The sequence below is a fragment of the Ammospiza caudacuta genome, chromosome 1, assembly GCF_027887145.1.
Source record: "Ammospiza caudacuta isolate bAmmCau1 chromosome 1, bAmmCau1.pri, whole genome shotgun sequence".
In the NCBI taxonomy this organism is placed as follows: domain Eukaryota; kingdom Metazoa; phylum Chordata; class Aves; order Passeriformes; family Passerellidae; genus Ammospiza; species Ammospiza caudacuta.
In genome coordinates this window covers 41442415-41463713 of record NC_080593.1, presented here as the reverse complement: position 1 = coordinate 41463713, position 21299 = coordinate 41442415, and the positions used below count along the sequence as shown (strand labels likewise).

At 38.6% G+C, this 21299-nt stretch overlaps 1 protein-coding gene across 1 annotated transcript in view; it reads right to left on the bottom strand.

The window, feature by feature from the left end:
- RBMS3 (RNA binding motif single stranded interacting protein 3) overlaps window positions 1–21299 on the bottom strand; it is a 443341-nt gene that overhangs the window by 62211 nt on the left and 359831 nt on the right. The window contains exons 8-10 of the mRNA XM_058819606.1: window positions 17045–17091; window positions 9797–9893; window positions 7245–7295 (exon numbers count right to left, since the gene is read on the bottom strand). Of these exons, the coding sequence (XP_058675589.1) occupies window positions 7245–7295; window positions 9797–9893; window positions 17045–17091 (195 nt within the window). The remainder of the gene's footprint in view (window positions 1–7244; window positions 7296–9796; window positions 9894–17044; window positions 17092–21299) is intronic.

The window sequence follows — 21299 nt, the reverse complement described above, 5'->3', positions numbered from 1 at the left end:
TGGAAATGCAGATTTCCTGCAGTTGTAGGGATGGAGTTTGGGAGGCAGAAAGGAGATTCAGGTCCCCTTCTACTGGTGAACAGTCCTCTGGTAACATCTTGTATTCTTAACTGCACTATGGAAATGAGAACCACATCTCCATCATGGGAAAGGCACCCAGAGATTATTCCCAGCCTTGCCACCAACTAGTGTGAAACCTCTGTGCTCTCAGACCACAGAGCACATCCAAAGCCCTTTGCTGTCTGTGGCAGATGAAAATTGTTGCCTTTCCCTTCCACCATCACAGAACTTGCATGTTTGGCAATTGCACCACATGACCACCTTTGCTAAAAGCAGGCTGGGGTCCGGCTTACGACGTGCACGTCACCTGATTTGTTGTAAGCCAGCAGAGGAGAGCGCTCTCTGTGGAAGGTGGGTAACATCAGCACCAACTGCAAGACAGCAGACAATGCTAGGCACAAAATAAGAGAAAGGTTCATGATGGAGGGTAAATTTGAGAGGACTGTAACACACACATGTCACACACCTCAGCCTGTTCACTGCGCACATAACCAGAATACATCACATAGGGCAAAATACCTGATGGTGAGCTAAATTCACCACTCTGCTGAGCCTGTTACTCTCTGCAAACTGATTCATCTAATTCTTGGCCTATCATTAATAGCATACATTTACACAGTCCACCACTCCCTCCTGATCCTATCACAATCTGCCTACTTACTAATCCACCACCTGGTAAATAAGTAACTTGACCAGTGCTCACCAAATTAGGAATTTTTGCTCAAAACAGCAAACAAAACATATGAATCTTACAGATTTGTGTTCAGGATTTTCACATTGTGTAAATCTAAAACTTGATGAAAATGCAAATCTCCATGAAAACAGAGTTGTTACATATATTAATAGGAGATAAATTAAGTATTGCTGATATTCTTAGATGATGTACACAGACTGGGAAAAGTGAAAGCAGAATGCAGGTTTTGTACAAAATTAGGCATTGATTTTTTTTTTAAATGCACTACATTCTTCACAGAAGGTACTCTAATGTTTATTGATTAATAACTATCTTTTTAAAAAATAGTCCCCTGTGATAAAACTGCTTTTAAACAGCTGTTGTATTAAGGTTTTTCTTGACAATGAAGGTTGACGGGTAAGGTTGCATCTTTTCTGTTAAAAAGAAATCAATATTCCATAACCTCAACCAGAATTTCCTGGCTTCAAGAAACTCTGGGGAACCTTTCAAATTTAGTGTCAGCTGCCTTCTTTTCCAAATATCTTTTTCACTTATGTTTATAGATTTATATGAACATAGACATTATGTTTTTTTCCACTAATGTAAATGTCTTTAAACAAACTGATGGTTTATACATTTAGTGTTCATACTATCTGTGGAATATTGGAAAGAAAAGAAAATTTTACTAGAGCTCTGAAGTCTTTTTAGGATAAAACAGCACACCACAAGTTCCTCAAATGCAAGGGCTTGTCTACTGGAAACATTTGTGGTTCTCCTGTCCATGTTTTCTAAGTGGATCCATATGTGGTGTGTCTTGCTGCCATCACAAAAAAATGCTCCATTTCACTAGGGGGCTCTAACAGAGTGTCAAAAAATGTTGGCAATCAAACTTAAATGTATCTTTTACTGGCATTCATATTAATTTCTACAACAGCAGAACAAAGGACTGGAGCAATACTTTGATATGATTCCAGAAGCATTGTATAATTGGACTTAAAAACTGCTACACTTGAGTAGGAGATGTAACTTGGCTGAATCTCTTACACCTGTTTTCTTTTAGAGGTCTAAGTTAGTTGAACTCAGACACTGCTTTTCTGTCCTGGGTACTCTCCCCAGAACAACAACACCTGGCACTAAAGGAGATCAGCAAGCACATGCTCACCAGCCTCTGAAAAACCTGTTTAGGTAGCACTGAGACAACATCTGTGTACACTGGGTGCTGGGTGAGGGGGAGGCAGAACTGACCTCCTGTGAGCCTGCCTCCCCCAAAGGAACATTGCCAATTACTGCCTTGATTATCAGAGTTATAGAATTTGCAGTCCTTGATTTTCTGCCTCGGGAAACACTGGAATTAAAATTGCTCAGCAGAACTTTGTCATTGGCATTTGGTTAGTTATTTCAACCTCTAAACACTTTAGCCTTAAGAGTTCAAGTAAGTTCATGTTCAAAGGATCTCTTAAAAACACACAGCTAAAAGTTGAAAGACTTGCTAAAGATTCCAATTTCTAAGGATTATTTCCTGTTTACTTTTCATACCAGCTAGATGAATTCTCACATTTCATCTTGGAGGCAGGATTCAACTGTCTGCAGAGGATATATTTTGTTTTTTTACACTCAACCAGGCAAAATCAAGATAGATTCCTGGCTCTGTTTACTAAAAAGGTAGAGCAATAAACGTGAGGTAGAGAAAGCTGTCTTGGGAGAGGGATGTGGATTGGAGCACAAGGAACTTCTTTGTTCCAGAGTGTAGGAATCAAAACACTGAAACTGCTGTGGTATTTTGGGTATTATCCAAAGCAGCAGAGTCACTAGTGAGAAAATGAAAACTGATCCATTCCAGTTGAACAATTTGTACCTTTTATGCTACCACACTCATGCACAACAATCAAGAGGCAAGAATCTGGAGCCCTTATTCAGCCTCGCTTCTCACCAAGCTGGGGTTTTACACTGCTTATGAAAAAAGACACGTTTTTGTTGGTGCTTTTAAAGACAGACGGATTCCATTCAGCCATGGGCCACAGGAAGGATGACAGAAAAAAATAATAAGGGTGTTTGTTAAGACACTGACCTCTCTAGAAGGACTGTAAGGGCTTGAGAAACTTCCAGAACAGAAGTTCTCCCCAACATACTTTATCATTATAATTTATCTATATCTTTATAGTGGTACATTTTTCCATATGCTGCTCTGCTTACAGCCTTCCTGCTGGCACTGGCATACTCCTTCTCCAGCTATTATGTAGAAACTATTCCAGACTGACAAGAACATCTATCTGCACATACCCAGTGATTGCACACACAGTTTTACTTGGAAATAAAAGAGGATAAGTGTAAAACCAGTCTGTACATTGAGCATTAAGGTAGCACATTTCTGTTGGTTCACTAAAAAAATTGCCTTTAAAGAAGAAGAATACATGTATTTTTTGTAATAAAGATTTGAATCAAAATGTTTTTTTAAAATGCCCCTATCAGTAAAAAATGAGACTGTCTACATGTGAATTGACGTGTAAACATGTTTTTCAAAGTATCCCCATAACTTTCAAACAGCCTTCAGGGACTACAGGAAAAACACGGTAATATGGCAAATGTTATAAGCCTCAGAATAACTCTTATCCCATTTATGTTTTCATTCTGTCATCACTATCTGTCTATCCTTATCCTGAGGCAGTAATGAAAAATATGACTTTTGTTTCAAACACAGAAGAGTAAGCACTGTACTTTGAAAGATATAGTTAACTAAACTGAGCCTGGACTATCATCAGTGCATTAAATGTTTTGCCAGTTTTAATCCAAACTCACACTGCTGTAACTCTTTTGGAGCTTGTCTTCCATTAAAACTGTGGAGACCAACCAGGGCACGTGGCAAAGCAATGAAACTACCAAATTTTAGGTATTCTTACTTTGACACAGTGAAAGCAATATGGGAAAAAGTGGTGAAGGTTCAATTCACAAAAGATGCATATTTCAAAAGTGTCTGAACCACACATGATCCTCCAGGTAGATTTTCATCATGTCTACATGATTCAGGAATACTGCTTTCCAAAACCCTGAAGGTTGTGTAAGCATTAAGATGTGAGAAATTTTCATGCACGACCCTACTATGCCAGCAGAAGTTTATTTTCAATAATACTTATTGAGAAATAGCAATGCTACCTCAATCTATTTGATACTATTTTTCCATGGCTCTTGGAATAAGACCAGCAAAAAACCACTGATAAGCAAAAATAAAACCCCTCTAAAAATTGTATCTGCAGTTGTTTATTAGCAACATTCTACAATATCAGTTCTATACCTGCAGTGTCTTTGACTGTTCATCTGTCTTTCTCCTTTTAGGACAAAAATGTTCTGACTATTGTTTTCTTACAAAATGTAACTTTGGTTGTTTTCTATTTTTAAGGGTATCACAGGAGTAAGAAGACAAATAAGGCTAAGAAGGGAGACCAGTATACTCAAACATTTTGAGTTAATATATATGTCATTTTTGTTTGTTAGGGTCAGAGGTTTATCTGGTTGTAGTTTAAAAGCTATAGAGGAAGTGGAGACACAATCTTTTACTCTAGTGGGCTTTTTAATCCACCAAGTAAATGGATACAGAATGCACACATGCACGTATCAGGAAAATGTGGCAGAAATTTATATACAAAGGGAAATAAAGGACAAAAATGTCTGACAGGCCAAGCTACTGCAGGGGATATCTCTGAAGAAAGAGCTTTGTATTTGCTGCACAGGGAGGCAGGTGGGAAGGGAGATGAGATGGGCAGGCAGAGGAGGGACAGACAGACAGACAGACACAGGATGGTAGTGCTGTGCAGCACAGCTCTTCCCTCCTGTCAGCAAGGCTGCCAGTCTGGGAGAACACTGCCCTGCCTGTGCTCAGCACGCTGAGTGAAAAACCCCCTTTGTCTCCTCCACAGCATGGCTCTGCCCGTCTTTTTGTCAGGAGGGACACTACGTGCTGTTAAATTATACATAAATATCAAGCAGGACGTTCTGTTGGAAATGAAAAGCTAATCATCCAGTAACATGATTTAGTGGATACTTATAATCAAAACAAAGAATTAACCACCACTGTTTGAGCAATTCAAACTGTGCTTTCTGTATGAGTTCATCTCTACTGACAAAGAATAATAGAGGCTTAACAAAATGTTCTCCTTCCTGGGGCAAGGGGAATGTAACATTTTTCTGCAGTGGTGTCCATTGGGACATCACATGCCACAATCAATCACCTCATAAAATATTATGAAGTAAAGTGGTGGCAATTTAGATAATAGCATGGAAAACTAGCTTATAAGAAGAAACAGAAAGCTAACCAAATTGGAAAGTTCCCAGTTTCATCAGCTCACAGGATTACCAAAACTCACACCCTTAATTCTGCCAACTTTATTGTAATATTTTCTTTTCTGGTTTTTTTTGGGGTTTTTTGTTTGTTTGTTTGTTTGTTTGTTTTTTGTTTTGGTTTTTTTTTTTTTTTGTTTTTTGGGGTTTTTTGTGTTTGTTTTTTTTTTTTTTTCTGGCTATGGAGGTGCCTAGAATAGAGTGTATATATAGTTAGGCATGGAACTACAGAAACTTAAAATGAACACAGATTCTTTATTTTCTTTCAAAACAGACCATTAATTCTGAAGTCTCCTGAATTCTCTGTGTGGCAATACTCTGACAAGTTTTCAGACATTTCTAATAAAGAATTCATCTCTGAATGAAACCTGGGGAATGGTAGTTCTGCCTTTTTGGTTTTTATGCTTCCTTGGTACTAAATGCCTCATGTCCTCTTAAGAACATAATCTTTGGAAACATATGGGAAAAATCTGTCAGTGAAGAGTCTAGGATTGCCACAGAAAACACATGGAAGCAACCCACAACAGCAATGAGACTGGAACAGAAATGGTACACCACTTATCCACAGTCCCTCTGCTTTTCCATCTAGAATCAGACTTCCCTTTTTTGACATGACCCTCTGGTTCGCAGTGAACACCAATTTAACTCAGCATTTTAAGGGTGCTACTCACTATAAAAGACAATTTTTTCTTCATGTCCTTACTAAGGGGTAAGTACATCTAATTGCTTCATAATAATACCTCTACTATCACTGCAAAAAAATGCTTTGCTCAATATTGTCAAATAAAACTCAAACACACAAATTACAAAATCTGGATTGGAAGAGTGCTTAGGTTTTTCTTTTAGAAAGGGAGTCTTTCTGCAAGAATTGGAACTTCTTTGGCTTCCACAAGTTTCATAACTCATCAAATACACACATCTAAGACTTCTTGTGATATGCTATTAAATCCAAATATTTGAATACAGGACTGATGTTAACTGTGAACTTCAACGCATTTCATCTCCCCACAAGGAATACAGCAACAGCTTTACTCCACTGAGATGGAAAGTTCTCCCAGAGTCTGCAGAGAGGGGCAGCAGCAGGAATTGGGTCCCCAGTCAGTCCCACACTGTACTCCCTGCCTTGTGAGAGAACTGAAGAACTTGCCTCCAAAGAACTGAGGGGTGTGGAAAGGGGGCTGCAAATTATATAAATTTATATATATTATATAAATATATATGTAGATATATATATATATCTACATATCTTTTTGCAACTAAAAAGATATGTAGATACATTCATGTTGCTGTACAGCTAACTCACCAGAAGTTACACCACTATGATGTCAAAATATTTGAACAAAAATATAAATAACAAACAATCCTAAACTACAGACCTTCATTTTAATATTACTCCTCTTCTAAAAATCAATATATTGATGATTATGTAGAGCATGCATTTAAATTTTGATTAATGGCACTGTCAAGTGGATCTATACCTGAGAAACTCAAAAAAGGTAGAAATGTAACTAAAGTGATCTGTCTATAGTGGAATTCAGTATGGTGTTTTCTCCTGATATACTGCTAATATTTAGGTAAAGAGCATCAAAACTCTTCTGTGAGATAAACAAAAATCAGCTGCACTAGTTCTAAAGAATATTGATTAGAAACACAGTGCACCTTTAAGTAGTTGTAAATTGATAAAGATGACAATTTCTTGGGGCAGAGGGAGAAAGAGTTGACTGGCCAAATCATGAAGCAGATTAAGACAGTTGTGCTTCACCCTGTTCCACCACGTTGAAATGCATTACTAAGGCACTGAGGGTCCTTGATCTAAAGCTGCACAGGACTTTTTTGATGGATAAGCATGTAAGGGAAAGGTCACGTGTTGATCCTGGCAATTCAAAGTACACAGATATGTGGTTATCTTGCAGTCCCTGAAGCACAGCTTCAGAAGCAACACTTCAGAACTTGTTACTCTCTTACAATCAGTGCAATTAGATAACACATCACCTATCCTCCCCTTTCCACTAAATCAAATTGTGCTCCTTAAAGAAAGAGAATCATTACGGCAGAGGGTTCTTGTCTCAGGGAGCAGCTGGCTGCTCTTACATGACCCAAGACTTCAGTGTGGCTGGAAAAGCAGAGCAAGGCTACAATGGAAGCACTTTTAGCCAGATAGAACCAAGTATCCACTTACTGTTGGTTGCATAACATATGGCGGATGAGGCATCCATGAAGTACTCTGGACCTGCACATCAAATACTTTTAATTAGCATAGAAAAGTTTAAAACCTAAAGATTTACTTAAAAATATTCTCTCTATTATAACTAAGATGCTAATTTTGACAAAAGACTTAAGTCTTATAACTCAACACAAAATTAAGTTATGCTTCGTAAAGTTATTGACAAAGGAAAAAGCTTTCAAATTTCATTTGATAATGTTTTCCACCAAAGTCAGAAGTCTGAGTGATTGCACCACTTCTATGAATCACAACATTTTATCTCGTAAAGTAGCCTTCAATATTCCATGTTGTCCTGTTTTTTCACTTGCATTGTTTGCTTTCATCCATCAATATAATCATGAACATGTCATCCAACCGACAGTGCAGGAGACAGAATATGTTCAAAGTTTATTTTCAAAAGTATCTGAATGAACTTTTAAAGGTATAACATTTTTAGAAATCCCAGGATCACTTATTCTGTTTCCAGTAAGAACTGCAGATCTAATTCAGAATTTTTGAAAATTATTCTAATTGAAAGCTTTCATGGCAAAGCTGGCTTAAGAAGTCTGCCCCTCCAGGATCATTCTTAGCTTGAGCATCCTGGGGTCTGTTCCCACCAGAACTCCATATGAATCATCAAGGACTTTCTTTGTTGTTCTGCCTTATGACTGCCATGTAATATACTTCAAGGATATAACAAGTTTACTAAGAATTAGACACATTATAGGGTGTTTGTATATATGTGTGGCATCTCTAAGCCACATGTGTGAATGTCCCACATACTATAGAATTTTGTATTTTAGTTTCCTTTTGCATCAGTCTGGACACCACAACACCAAGTACACAAAAGATGTAGCAGTGCTAGAGCAATCAGAGGACACCTCACTTGCTGTCCCAGAGATGGGTGTGCAGCACCTCAGACTGAGCATGACCAGGAATAACAAGGAGAAAGCTACAAGGTCCCACTTCTCCAGATGTCCAGTGATTTTGTTAATGGATAAAGTGTCAAGAATTAATTCTATAACAATAATTATTTCTCCAACATTTGTATATGTTTATCAAAGTCTATTTTTTTGTTGAAAAGCAAGTTCAGCAAAACATATTGAGAACCAAAACCAGCACACTCACATGCGAACACACCTCTACTACAACATTTTCTGCTGGGAATCCCCATGAGCTAAAACACTCTAGAGCTGCCACAGCTTGCTGCTGCTCATTGCAAACTATCTAAGGAAAATGATACAAGTTAAAAAAAAAAAAAAAAAAAAAATGGTTTTGGTGCAAATGCATGAAACCACAAACTGATGCAATGGTTCAAACCAGAATGGGAAAAGGGGAGCAACTGTGAACTGTGGAGCAGTGATGAAAGTAAGTGGCTGGGGTGCCTGGGGGCCTGAACTCAGTGGCCTGAATGGGAAGTAGAATGGCTCTTAAGCCAGCTTTGCTAACAAGAAAACTGTATGAGCTGCACACAATGCAGCGTGTATCTCTGGCACTGACTCTTCTTTGGTGATGCCATTACTGAAATTTACTGAATTTACCTCATCAAAATAACTTTTGTTTTGCAAGTGCTACATAGCCATCTCAAATAAAATAACACAAAAGTCAAAGAGAATTACAAGAATCATTTATCTTTGAAGATCAAGTTTAAAGCAGAGTAACATCTCAGAACTACCTGTAAGCAGTACCATACCATCTACAATCCCCTAGCCCCAACAAGCCAACCCTAACATTAGGAACAGCCCACCATGCAGCTTTGAAAGTTTGGGTAGCTTATTTCAGGTAAGACTGTGGGTTGGAAGAGCACTGATGGCACAGGAGAGAAATAACTAAAATTAGAAAATGTATAGTAAATGACCAGCTTCTGTGAAGTGATAAGTTCCCAGACAATGGCTAATAATAAAAATATACAATCTGGTTTTGACTTCCATCTCAGAAAGCCAAAACAAGACAATATTTCCCAGTGGAAATCTGAGAGGGATATGCTGAAAAGAGAAACTCTGAATGACTTGGCATGTAGCAGGCTAAAAAACGATTTGAGGACACTTATCCCCAAGTAATTTGTTTTGTCAGGGATTATTGGACAAAAATGAGTACTTTTAAAGGATGTTGTTACTGGAAAAAATATAGCTGGGGTCAAAAGGTCAAAGTATAATGCAGTCAACATAAATTATGAAAAACAAACACTTAAAAAACTTTTGGCTAATGAAGGGGAGCCAAAATGAGGAAACAGTTCAATAAGAATGATAAGCTTCTGGTGTTGTCAATTGGAAATTAAGCAAAATGTTTTTTATCAGAGAAGCTGACTGAAATTAAGAACTACAGTGGCTTTCATTACTTCTGTAAATAATGCAGGAAACACTTAAAACTATGCAATGATACCTGAATATTCCTAGAGAGCCCTTTGTTTCAAGAGTGACTCAAGAGTGCAAGCACTCACAGTTTTCTCTGGTATACACTCTGCCTTCATCCACATTCAAAACATCATTAACTGGGAAACACAGTAGACAAGAGCATATCTGACGTACCTGATATGTAGAGACAGGGGAAGCAGCAATGAATGGCGTGATTGATGTCTGTGGAATCATGCGGTTTGTTGGAATACTGTACGGTGAGGAATAAAATCTGCAAATAAAAAACAAAGGCAAGAGGTTTTTGAACCTTTTGACTACTTAGGCTCTGACTAAATAATTCACTGCCTCCTGGGCAAAGACAAAAAGAGTCTATCCAGGTAATTATGTCCATCTATTTCCAAAACCACAATAAAAAAGATGTGATGGCTCCTTTGAGCAGATCTTGAAAATAGAAAGGAGGAGGAATATTTACACAAAGCATATTTTTTTTCAGTTCAACTAGCACAAATATAGAACTTCACAATACAAGAAGCAATTATCTGAGTTGCAAAGACAGCTGATTTTCCAGGGCGCTAGCTAGTAGAAGGAAATTTCTTACACAATATCGAAGACAACATTACTGATTTCATTTTTACACAGGGTACTGTTTTCTTTTCATATCCTAGTGCTTCAGTGCTGAAAATAACACATTCTATATACATGCCTGAATTATTTTATTAAGGGGTGGCTACAAAAACTCTTGCTGGAATTTTTGTATTCATCTATGCAGAGAGCAAAACCCCCTTTTTCTGATGAAATGTATCAGGAATTATGAGGCTAAATGCCCCAGGCAGCACTAAAAATCTCAGATTTAGCCAGTTTTATTTCCACTGTTGCATGCTATGAACAGAACCTGCACCATTTCTTGCTTGATGGTAATAAATGTTATATTCTTTCTCCTTCCCTGTGCGTTAATGATTATTGATAAAATTATCACTTGGAAAATATCATCACTACTGCTGGACTGTATTACTACTTAATACGTGTATGCTTGTATAGATTTTTGCATTTGACCTTTTTGCAGTTTTAACTGCAAGCCAGAACAATAAAATTGCTTTAAAAAGAATGTTTGTGGTTTTACTGATGTCTAAATGCCTGTATTTTGGACTCATAGAGAAACACTCACGTGCAGTGCTCTTTTGTACAATTCAAACCCCTCACAGAGGATGCACCAGTAAGTAACAGAAGATTCTGCACAGTGAAGCAAATTGCATTCCCTCTCTTTTTATATTTTTCCCCTCCCTACTCTGAGGCAATCAACAGTAGCTTTCCCTGAGAGCTATGCAACAACAACAACAAAAAAAAACCTTAAAAAAATCATTACTGGTGTTTAAACAAGTGCTCTATTTCCTGATCGCGCTGGCATCACAGATTTAGTACTAATCAGTCTAGTTCAGACTGGATGCATTCATTCTGGTTGCAGGCTCAAATAACTACTGACTTCAACCAATAGCCTTGGAAAAACAGGCTGCTCTCTTTGAACGCTGGGCGGAAACATTCAAAGTTAGGAGGGGAGAGGGAGACAGAGAAGCAATCATTTGTTCTTTCTATTCCAAATCAGATTTTAAAATGCCAAAAGCAGCAGGTGGCATCTGAGTGATTTTTTGTTTAATAGAAATATAATGCTATTTTAGGACCATTTATCAGCCCTCACAATGCTCACACAGAGACTATTTTAAAATTGTGCCTTTGCCCAATTTTATATATATCCTATTATGAGAACTTAGAGGCAATTGTATCCCCACACTTACACCAAATATTAGCTTCACACAACATCGAGGGACAAGGGATTTTTATACCACTAGGCAGAGTCATCTCTGGCACTAGCATGTTGCATATTATCTAACCCCTTTCACAGGGGTCTCTCTGATCAATGTTAACCAGAAATCACTTGGGCTATGACCTTGCTAAGTGGGTCAACTAAGAAATTTTGTGTGCAGCAAATGAAAATACTCAATAGCAGAATGACAAAATTTAGTAGTCTATGGGTAAAATGTGTAATGTATAGAAATATATATAAATCTTTTAAACTAAAAATAATATAAAACAAAAAATCTTTTGATAAAACCACACATTTTTGTTTGTTCTTTTCTCATTCTGTTCATAAACCTGGCATTGATGCTAGGCTCATACCCTTAACCACGTATGAACCACTTGGACAAAGACAAGTACAGGGAAGAAACAACTTTCCATTTGGAAATAGTGCTGACTCTTTGGAATAAATTCTCCAATAAATCCCAGCAAATACTAACAAATTTACAGAAAATGTGTGCTAAGCCAAGAATTTGACAGACAGCTTGCCATTTCAGTTTCAGCTTAGAGATGCATTTATCTGAATAGTACACAAGCCTGTAGAATATATACTACAGTAATGTGGAAAATACAGCCCTTCCCACAGCCCTGCCAATACCATTTATCTGTCACCATTTGGAATGCTCTCAAATAAGGATCAAATAAAACATATCACCAGGACATTCAGCTGTATTGGGAAAATTCCTGCACAAGGGCATTAAGGAAGAGAAAGGAAGAAACTCTGATGCTGCAAATGACAATGCAGGAAAGTCCAGTTCATATATTTCAATTTTAATAATAGTAATAAAAAATCAAGTGTTACAATCTCAGCCACTGCAACAGGCTGCAAAGAAATGATTTTGCAGTCAGGAATTTCTAACATCAAGAGACAAAGGCTTGTCTTCTTTCCTCAGGGCAAATTGTGGCCAAAAGGATCTAATAGTAAAGGATGTGGATGTCTCTGGCATAAGTGAAGAACAGTGGTGTGGTGAAGATGGAGGTGTCCTTGCTGGGGATGGACTCAAGCAGAGCCACCCTGAGGTATGGGATGCTCAACCTACCACACTGCTGGAGTCACTTGCTGCCAGGGCAGGGCTCATTGACAAAGAGGGCTCAACACGCCCTCCCCCACGGGACACTGAGGCATCTCTCTAAATTCCTCTACATACAAATGGGCTAAAATCTCATACGTAACTGGCACAAGTGGCATGCTGGGGATCTAATAAGGGGACAAGGGGAACAAAAACACAAGAGTGGCCAGCTCTGGCACAAACCCTACAGCAAGACAACGAGATTTGCAGCTGAGGACCTTCCTATATTCAGTCTTAGGCTTTGCCTTCTTTTTTTTCTTTAGGCTTAGGGAGAGGTGAAATGAGGTGGAAGATGTATGTTATAAGTTCATTCAAGGGAATACAGGATTCTCAGTCATCAAAATATCTACATCAAAAAGAGGAGTGGAAAGAGATATGAATTATACTGGCTTTGATTTGTCTTAAATATATTAAATTATGCCTCCAAGTTTCCTGGCATTAAAATGCATGCAGTGTATCTAGTACAGTGCACCAGGCATTATGAGAGCTGTAGGCTTTGTGGTGTAGTTGACCTGTGAGCTCTAAGGAGAGCTTTCCAGAAGGCTCAGCTGCATTTTCTGCAGATGCAGTTTGCATCCTTACATTGATCTGAGAAGTTTTTTGCAGGTGCAAGACAATGTCCCTGCTCCTCAGCTGCAGTTGCAATGCTAGGAGCACAAGCGTGCAGGTGGCAAGGGCAAGGCAAAATGGACGTCACCCTTGTATTAAAAATAGACTTTTTCAGCATGCCTAGATTCCATAAGCTAAGGGGAAACTCATCACTTGTAGGCAAAAAGATACTCCTGGAAGTTCCTGAAAGGGGGTTTATAAGGGGCTCAAAAGAACACATTTCTGAGCGATGTTAAAAAGGAGCAAATTTCCAGTGCCTCATCAGGCACACAGAGGCAGCACTTTAACAACAGTTTCTGTTGCTTAACAGACAAAGCACATACTCTTCTGCTACACCAACCCTCCCTTTGCATTTGGGGACTGCATTATCTGCAGTGTCTGGTCACTATTTCCCTGCCAAAAAGTGGAAAAAAAAATCCATATGGTTCCCATTCTATTGGGGAATGTGCAAGCTTCCAGACAGAATCTGCACAAGAGCAAGATCCTATTTGCACTGCAATAAACACCATTTGCTCATGCCTCGTGCCTGCGGGCAGTACTGAAAAAGTTAGATTCATAAATAGCATCCTGGGGCTCACATAATGTAAGAGTATTACCAAGCATTATCAAGGCGGCAATTTTCTGTTGCAACAAGGCACACAGTCAGACGTTGGAGTTGGAAAAGACCTATCTGAATATTGAGCCCATTGGCCAGCAAATGCACAAAATTGTCCCCCAGATATGAGGCACTAAACTGATAAAGCACATCGCAATCTAGTCAAATGGCCAGGAGGACTCCAGCCTCAGGAACATTCTAAATGAACTTCCTTACAGTGCAAGTACAAGAGCTCTATCCTGCTGCTTGTATGACTGCATAAAACTACTAAAACAATGTTAATGCCACAAATTGAAAAATCAATAGCATATTACAACAGGCACACTACTGCCCAAAATAAAACCTGAGTACCTTTATAAACACAATTCAGAAAAGGCTTATTATAAAACAAAAAAAGGCGAAGTGGTTGCCAAGTGAAAAGATCTTATCTACTGAAGTGTGTGCTTACCATATCCTCAGTACCTCATACTGCAATGCTATAGTACACTATGGGCTGGATTCTCCACTCCATTATACTAGTTTTAGGCTGATGTAACTCCACTGGATGCTTAAACAGAGCTACACGGGCATAAAAACAAGATAATGAAATGGAGAATCGAGCTTTATCATGTAATAGACTCAGAAGAAAATCATCTATTTCTTAGCAGAGGAAAAAATCATAGTCATTTTTAGTGAGAGCCTTTCTCACACTCTGTTTTATTTCTGCTGTAGATTTTCAAGGCAAATATGCAGTTATATGGCAATAAAAGTGATAGTACGACACCATGAACAATAAGAACCTACCTTTTCATCTGGAAACAAGAGTCCAGATTCTTCCCTGAGGTTTGGTTATGGCCCAACTTAAAACCTAATATAATCCATGCCTTTTAAGGAACTGTGAATTTTAAATACCACCCCATGACACCTGCTGCAGAGACATGGTTGCCTAGTAGGCTTCCGTCCTCCACATAATCCTGTGTGGATTTAGCAACTTAGATGCATCCAAATGCATCTATCAACCCTATAAAGAACTCTAGTAAACATCAGCATGTGCAGTTAATCTTTCTTTTCAAATGTTTTTGGTGATTTATAACTCTTCTGAATCACCACCTTGACTTGGTATCTTTACATTTCTCATGCTCAGACTCAGTTCAGTACGTTCTGCACTGGTGACCCCAGCTGAATGCCACAAGGAAAAGACCTTTGTTTTACAGATCTTTGGGTGACATTGCTCCATGCAAACCTTGACGGCTCGGCCCACATTACAGGCAAAGAATTCTGCAGCCTTCTAAGCACAGGGTGGGTGTGCCAGACTGCCCTCCCATGAGGAAGATGCCCCTTTGCTGAGTTAACCTGTTACTTCTCAGAGCTTAAAGGGCCTTAAAGTTTCTTTCCTCATGGCCACACACCGATGCCTATGTCATGTGTCAGCAAGCAACAGATCAAATGTACACATTTCACAAGCAAAGCACCAGGGTGCTCCCAGACTTTATTAAAATAAAACTCGCGAGCTAGATTTCCACTGTACTTGCAAGTAAAGAGGCTTATAGAGAAAAAGAGAAAAAACTTGAAACTACAGGATACGTAGAGATTACTGAGTGAATGTCTGGGGAGATAAAAAAATCCTGTTGGACCAAAAGGGTCCTGGTGATCCTCATGATCCTGCACACAGTCAAGATCTCACCACAAGAGCATTTTGAATGATGGTTTAGTCCTGATAAAACTGAAAATATTTTGACACTTTACAAAAAAGACGTATGCCAAAGCGGTAGTTAATTGTCCCTCTTAGAGAGATATCTGGTACTGTAATGTAATTTATTTCTTGCCTTAAAAATAAAAGAATGTTTTAAAAACTGCAGAACTGAAATTCTCCATTGGGTACAATTTCTTTACCCGTGATCAGTGACAGCATGTTCAAGCAATCAAATGACCAAACCACCTGAGCAGCCTGAATACCATAGGTGTTCTTTGATATAAATAATATATCTGATTCTGAGATAACTCTCATAACTTCAAAAGAATTCTTCTTGGATTAAAATCATATTAGTCTCAATGGGTCATTCAAACTACGGTTTCCAAAACACTCATACAACTGACATGCAGGAACTTACATGAAAAAAAAAAAAGCCAGCTAGTCCACATGCAACACTGATGTACTATGAACCAGTGATGTTTTTATTTATAGATTATAATGTTTTAGCAGCTGAAAAGTATGACAATAGAGAAGAATGACTCAAGTGGAGGTCAGAACAGGAAAACAGAAGCAGAGAATTCTGAAATCACAATTACAAACAAGCTCTTTATTCTTCTGAGTTTGGCCTCTTCCTCCACAACACAGGAATATCACAAGTCCTACAAAATTACTCCTTATAAAGGAAAATTAAGCAAAATAGACTAATATTACTATTGATTTCTTAAACTACTGGGAATGTTAGGGTTTTTGTCCTTCAACTAGCAGTGACTAACAAATATTTAACAAATAAACCCATTCTTATCTATATCAATACATTCTCCCCTTCAGCTGAAGAACACAGGTGAGAGTATGCATGGCATTTGATAATCATCTCATGCATCTCTCTGATCAGAGAGTGACTGTCAAAGAGTTCAGGGATGAACTTCCTGCCTCTTTCCAAATTGTTGTTAACCTAGCTGAAAAGAGAGCTAAATAAAGAGGATATGTTTTTCTAGTTTATGAAATAATTGGAAAAGTAATCATGCAGGTAAATAATATGGTGATGTAATTTTCATTGCTTGGTTTAAGAAAAAATTGCAATTCCTCGTGTCAACAAATGGTAGCTGAGAAGTAAAGAAGAGTGTTGCTCAGAATATTAACCTTAAATCCCATCTGCTTACACACTAATTTAAGGTTTTCTCCCTATCTGGCATTTTTATTCAGACAATGACATGGAAGGAAGCCAGCCTGCAGAAAGAACCCCAGATGAAGTAACAGCTCTATTATTCAAAATACGTTGGAATCTTCAATGATTATTTTAACAAAAGCCAAGTCAGTAAAGGGAAACTTTACTGGTTTCCACTTCATGACAGAGAGGGATTAAAAAGACATCTACTAACATTTGCCAAATAGAGATGGAAACTATTAGAAAAAAACGACTTCCCATTCAAATGGATATTACAAACAAGAAGGCATAAAAAGAAAAGGAAAACTAAAGAAGAACTTGACAATATAGCATTATATGCTTCAGAAAAAATATGACTGAGTGGATTTGCTTTTCAAAAAGTTTCACTGTAGAAAGAGAAAACAGAAGATGACATTCAAAATAATTTTTAAAAAGACATAAGAAAACATGCATTTCTTACCCATTCTGTATAGCAGCTGTTGGATCATAAGTCAAAGCCATGCCAGCCTGCACATAGTTAGGGAAGAAAAACAGATTTTTACTATTACTGAAGGAAAAGGGGAAAAAGAAAAAAAAAAAAAAGACATGAAACATATTCAAAGCCAATATGAATAAAAACTGTATGCAACTTAAATAGAAATCTAAATTCTCAAGGGAAGCTCAGATGGCCAAAAGCAGCATGGACAGATTGGGTACCTCCCCAGCCTGAGAGATCACTGAGAAACAGATCTGTTCAGTCTGTTGGTTGCATTCTTTCCACAACATCTAGGGAAAATGGTGGGGGTTTTTTGCACCAGTATCAATTAATAACTCCACTGAAATTAATGACTTACAGCTGATTATTCACTATAACAAGACAGGCCCAATTCCTGCTGCTGCCTGTGAGATGGGTGGTTGGGTAATACTCCAAAGCCAACTTCATGAGAGCTTCACAGGAAGGAGTCTCATCTTTCCTACAAAGGTCACACCCTGTATGACCCCTGCCTACAGTTTCTGTGAGGGGCAACTCGTAGTTAAGAGTTAATTCATTACCATGAGACAAGAAACAAAAAATGGGCTGTGAAGCAGAAAACTTGAGCTTTCAAACAAAGCTTTTAAAATACTTAGAGGTCTGGACAGCAAAAGAATTTGTTAATGTGTTACACAGAGCTTTTCAACTGCCATTTGCCACCAGGCAGACCGTGACCTGTGCAAAAGGATTTGGCAGCGTCAAAACATTGTCCAGCTAACAACTGTCATCCCCGCCACCCTTAGCAGACATATCCACAGGTACCACAGGAAAGGCAGAGAGAGAGCAGGGCTGCAGACAGTATTAGCACTCTACCTTATGCTCCAACATAGCAGTCAAGGTCATTCAGGAAAGACCTTTTTTCCCCCCAGCATTTACTTAAAGACATGGAACTGACAATCTCTCCTCCCATATACTGCATTTGCTTTGACTTCTTGCCTTCCTTATAGATTTTTATCCCTTCCTTTGTGAAATACTTTCCAGCGTAAGACTACCAAGAGATGAGAAGTTGTCCTTTGTGCAGGGTAAGAAGCACAACGGAGAGACTCAATTGCTCAAGGTGCTGCTCTGTCCTTGTGGGAGCAGCTGAAAAAACGCCACAGCACCCTCCCACCCCAAGACACTGTATTCCTCTTCATTTTTCATACATTTCCTATGCCTGTTGCCTGAGACAGGCTGTCACAGACATCTCTTGTGAAAAATCCTTTCTTAGGATTTTTCCTGCTGGAGCTGGGAAGTTTCAGCAACAAATGTAAACAATTGTTATCTGCTGCTGTGGAATGCAACAGGTGCGCCTGTGATTGGCCCCTCTTGGATGTTTACAATTAATGGCCAATCAAGGACTGAGCTATCTCGGACAGAGTCTGAGAGAGCTCCTTTGCTATTTTTCATTCTATTCTTAGCTAGACTTCTGAGGAACCTTTTCCTTGCTATTTCTTTTTAGTATAGTCATAATGTTATATATATATATCATAAAACAATAAATCAAGCCTTCTGATCATGGAGTCAACATTCTCGCCTCTCTCTCATCCGGAAAACCCCTGTAACCACAGTCACAACAGGCAGCATTTTCTTCAAGGACAGATGCTTTACCAACCACGTGGCATGGTCTGTGCTCCTGCTGGGAGCTTCTCGTGCCCGTAAAGCCATCTACCAAAGCACTTCTGAATAATGGCACCTGCCCCCTTCCAGATGGCTGCACAGACAGGTCAGGAAAGCGCCGGGGCTTGGCTGGTTCCCAGGCAGGCAGGTGAGCAGCCAGGGTAAAGGCACTGGTGACGAGCAGGCAGAGGGTGGGCAGCACTCCTGGAAGAGCTGGGTTACCCCAGCAGCTGCAAACTGGTCTAAGAGGAGGTGGTCCAAATTTCCAGAGGCCAAAGATAATTTCTGATGTGAAAGACCAGGTTTCATGCTACTTTGTGCTGCCAAAAAAAGGCTCGTGTCCTTATTAAATTTGTATATTTCTCTCATTATTCTTTTAAGCAGATGCTAGGGCAAATGTTTTGCTTTATGAAAATGCCACTGTTTTAATAAAATATGTAGTCTCTCCCAAGCAAAGGATAATTCAGGAGACTAAGTCCAAATACATGGGGCTATTTTTGAAGGGAGTATTGATTTAATACAAAGAGAAATAAAATGGCTATTTCTGCAAGTTTTAAATGTCAGAGAACTGAATTTAGGGAGACTCAAACCACTAATGATTTTGATGTAAAAAAAAAAATTCGCTTTGAAAATCATAATCCCTTACTTGGCTTTATATTCTTATGTCTTATGCATGCTCAGCACATTACACTGTTTAGTAAGGTTGCATTAATTACTAAAGGAAATGTAGAAATTTACAAACAAAAGAGAAAAGAAAACTTTTTGGCTGCAATACATTTTTGAGGAAACACATTGTCTTGTTTTCCTTTCTCTTTTCAACATGTATAAAATTTGTTATTGCTCTCTTTTTCTACTCCTGCACCAGTGAAGACAAATATTACGTACAAGCCCTAGAGGAACAGAAAAATTACCTCTAGCATTTTTTAAAAATACTTTTTAAAATAACTTAAGATGTTCCCTTTAAATTGAGGTGTTTACATTTTACCTCTCATCTCATGTCTACACAGACTAACAAAAAAAATTTGTAATTTCTTGGAAAAGGACAAATCCAAGTTTTCTAAATTAGGGTTTTCTAGATCTAGTTGTCCTTAGAGCTGCTGGATCAGGGCTCACTAATGCAGCTTGCATTAGTGACTGGGGGAAAAAATACAACAAAGTATGTGGGTCTAGGAGGAAAAGTGAAAATAAACTACTGGTCTTATTTTAGTTTCTTTGACATAAATAAGAATGAAGGTGCAGGAATGAAAACCTACAGCAGCTCTTTCACTTGCTGTCCATGTGAGACCTGCAAATATGTTTGTGCCACTTTAATTTACTTTTCTCATGGATATTTGAGCACATGGTCATGGCATGGACACAAAGCTCGCCCTCCAATCCCATCAGACCCAGACCTGTATGTGGGTCCATGCAGACAAACTGCACAAACTCAGTTCTCTATATTGGCATTAAGAACAGGGGACAGAGCTGTGATCCGGAAAAGTACGAAATATGATAGGCTAGACATTCCTGTCCTCTTTATCCACATCCCATATCTCTACTGTGTGGAGACAGATTCTGAGAATCTGTTCAAGTACTTCAGCAGTGACCACTATAAATATCACCATCACATTTACCAGTAAATGGAAAGTCTCACATTGGACAAATAGGACACAGCGTGTGGCCATGTGTGCATATGGTAACCACCTACAGCTGGCCCAGTAACATTGCTAATATCCCCCGTTGCTGCATAGCCTTAAACAGCTGCTATTTCAAATAGCTGCTAACACAGGACTATTTACTTCTTTCTCATCAAGTTGTATAATTTCTCCCCACAAAATTATGCTGGCTGGAAGCCCAGGAGTGGCAACACTTAGCCTGGACCGGCCAAAGATTTATGGTCTGAAGCATCCTCATTCATCAGGAATAAAAACTGATGAGCAATAATAACTTACTGGAATATTGTCTGAACTTTCCTCCATAGCAGACAAACAGAAATTCCAAAAATACCAAATGCAAAATATTAGAATTGGCCTCAGACTTCTGTGTGAGAGCTATATTCAATTCTGGTAAAATCAGAACTGAATATAGCCATCCTAGTGCTAATACAGGCTGAACTACAGCAAGCACTGGCTGATGCCCCTATAGCAGCCCTCTGCTGTGCTGAGACTCTCTTCTTCTGGGCCTTTTCACCCACTGGTTTCTCATGTCTCAGCAGAAGGAGAGGGTCTTATTCTTTTTTCTCATAGTGACACTTCTGATAAAATGGCACCAGAGGGAGTGGCACGGATGATGGAATGCTACTTTAGGAAAGTATTTGTCAGATACATCTTCTATTAAGGAACAGCTGAACCACATAATTTTCATGCCACTCAGCCAGATAATGGCCCTAGACTCAGCTACTGAATGAAAACACACCAATAGAAATAAAGGTCATTCTTAATGACTACTGGTCTGTTCAGAAAGTCAGGTGACAAAGAAATTAACTCAGCTTGTTAAAAATAGTGATTTTTTAAAAAATATTACTTAAACCATATGAGTTTATTTATCTTATTTTCAACAAAGTGTCAGAACTCAAAGGACTTGTGGAAAGAATGAAAGTTTTTGTTACTTTTTGCTGCAGTTTTCT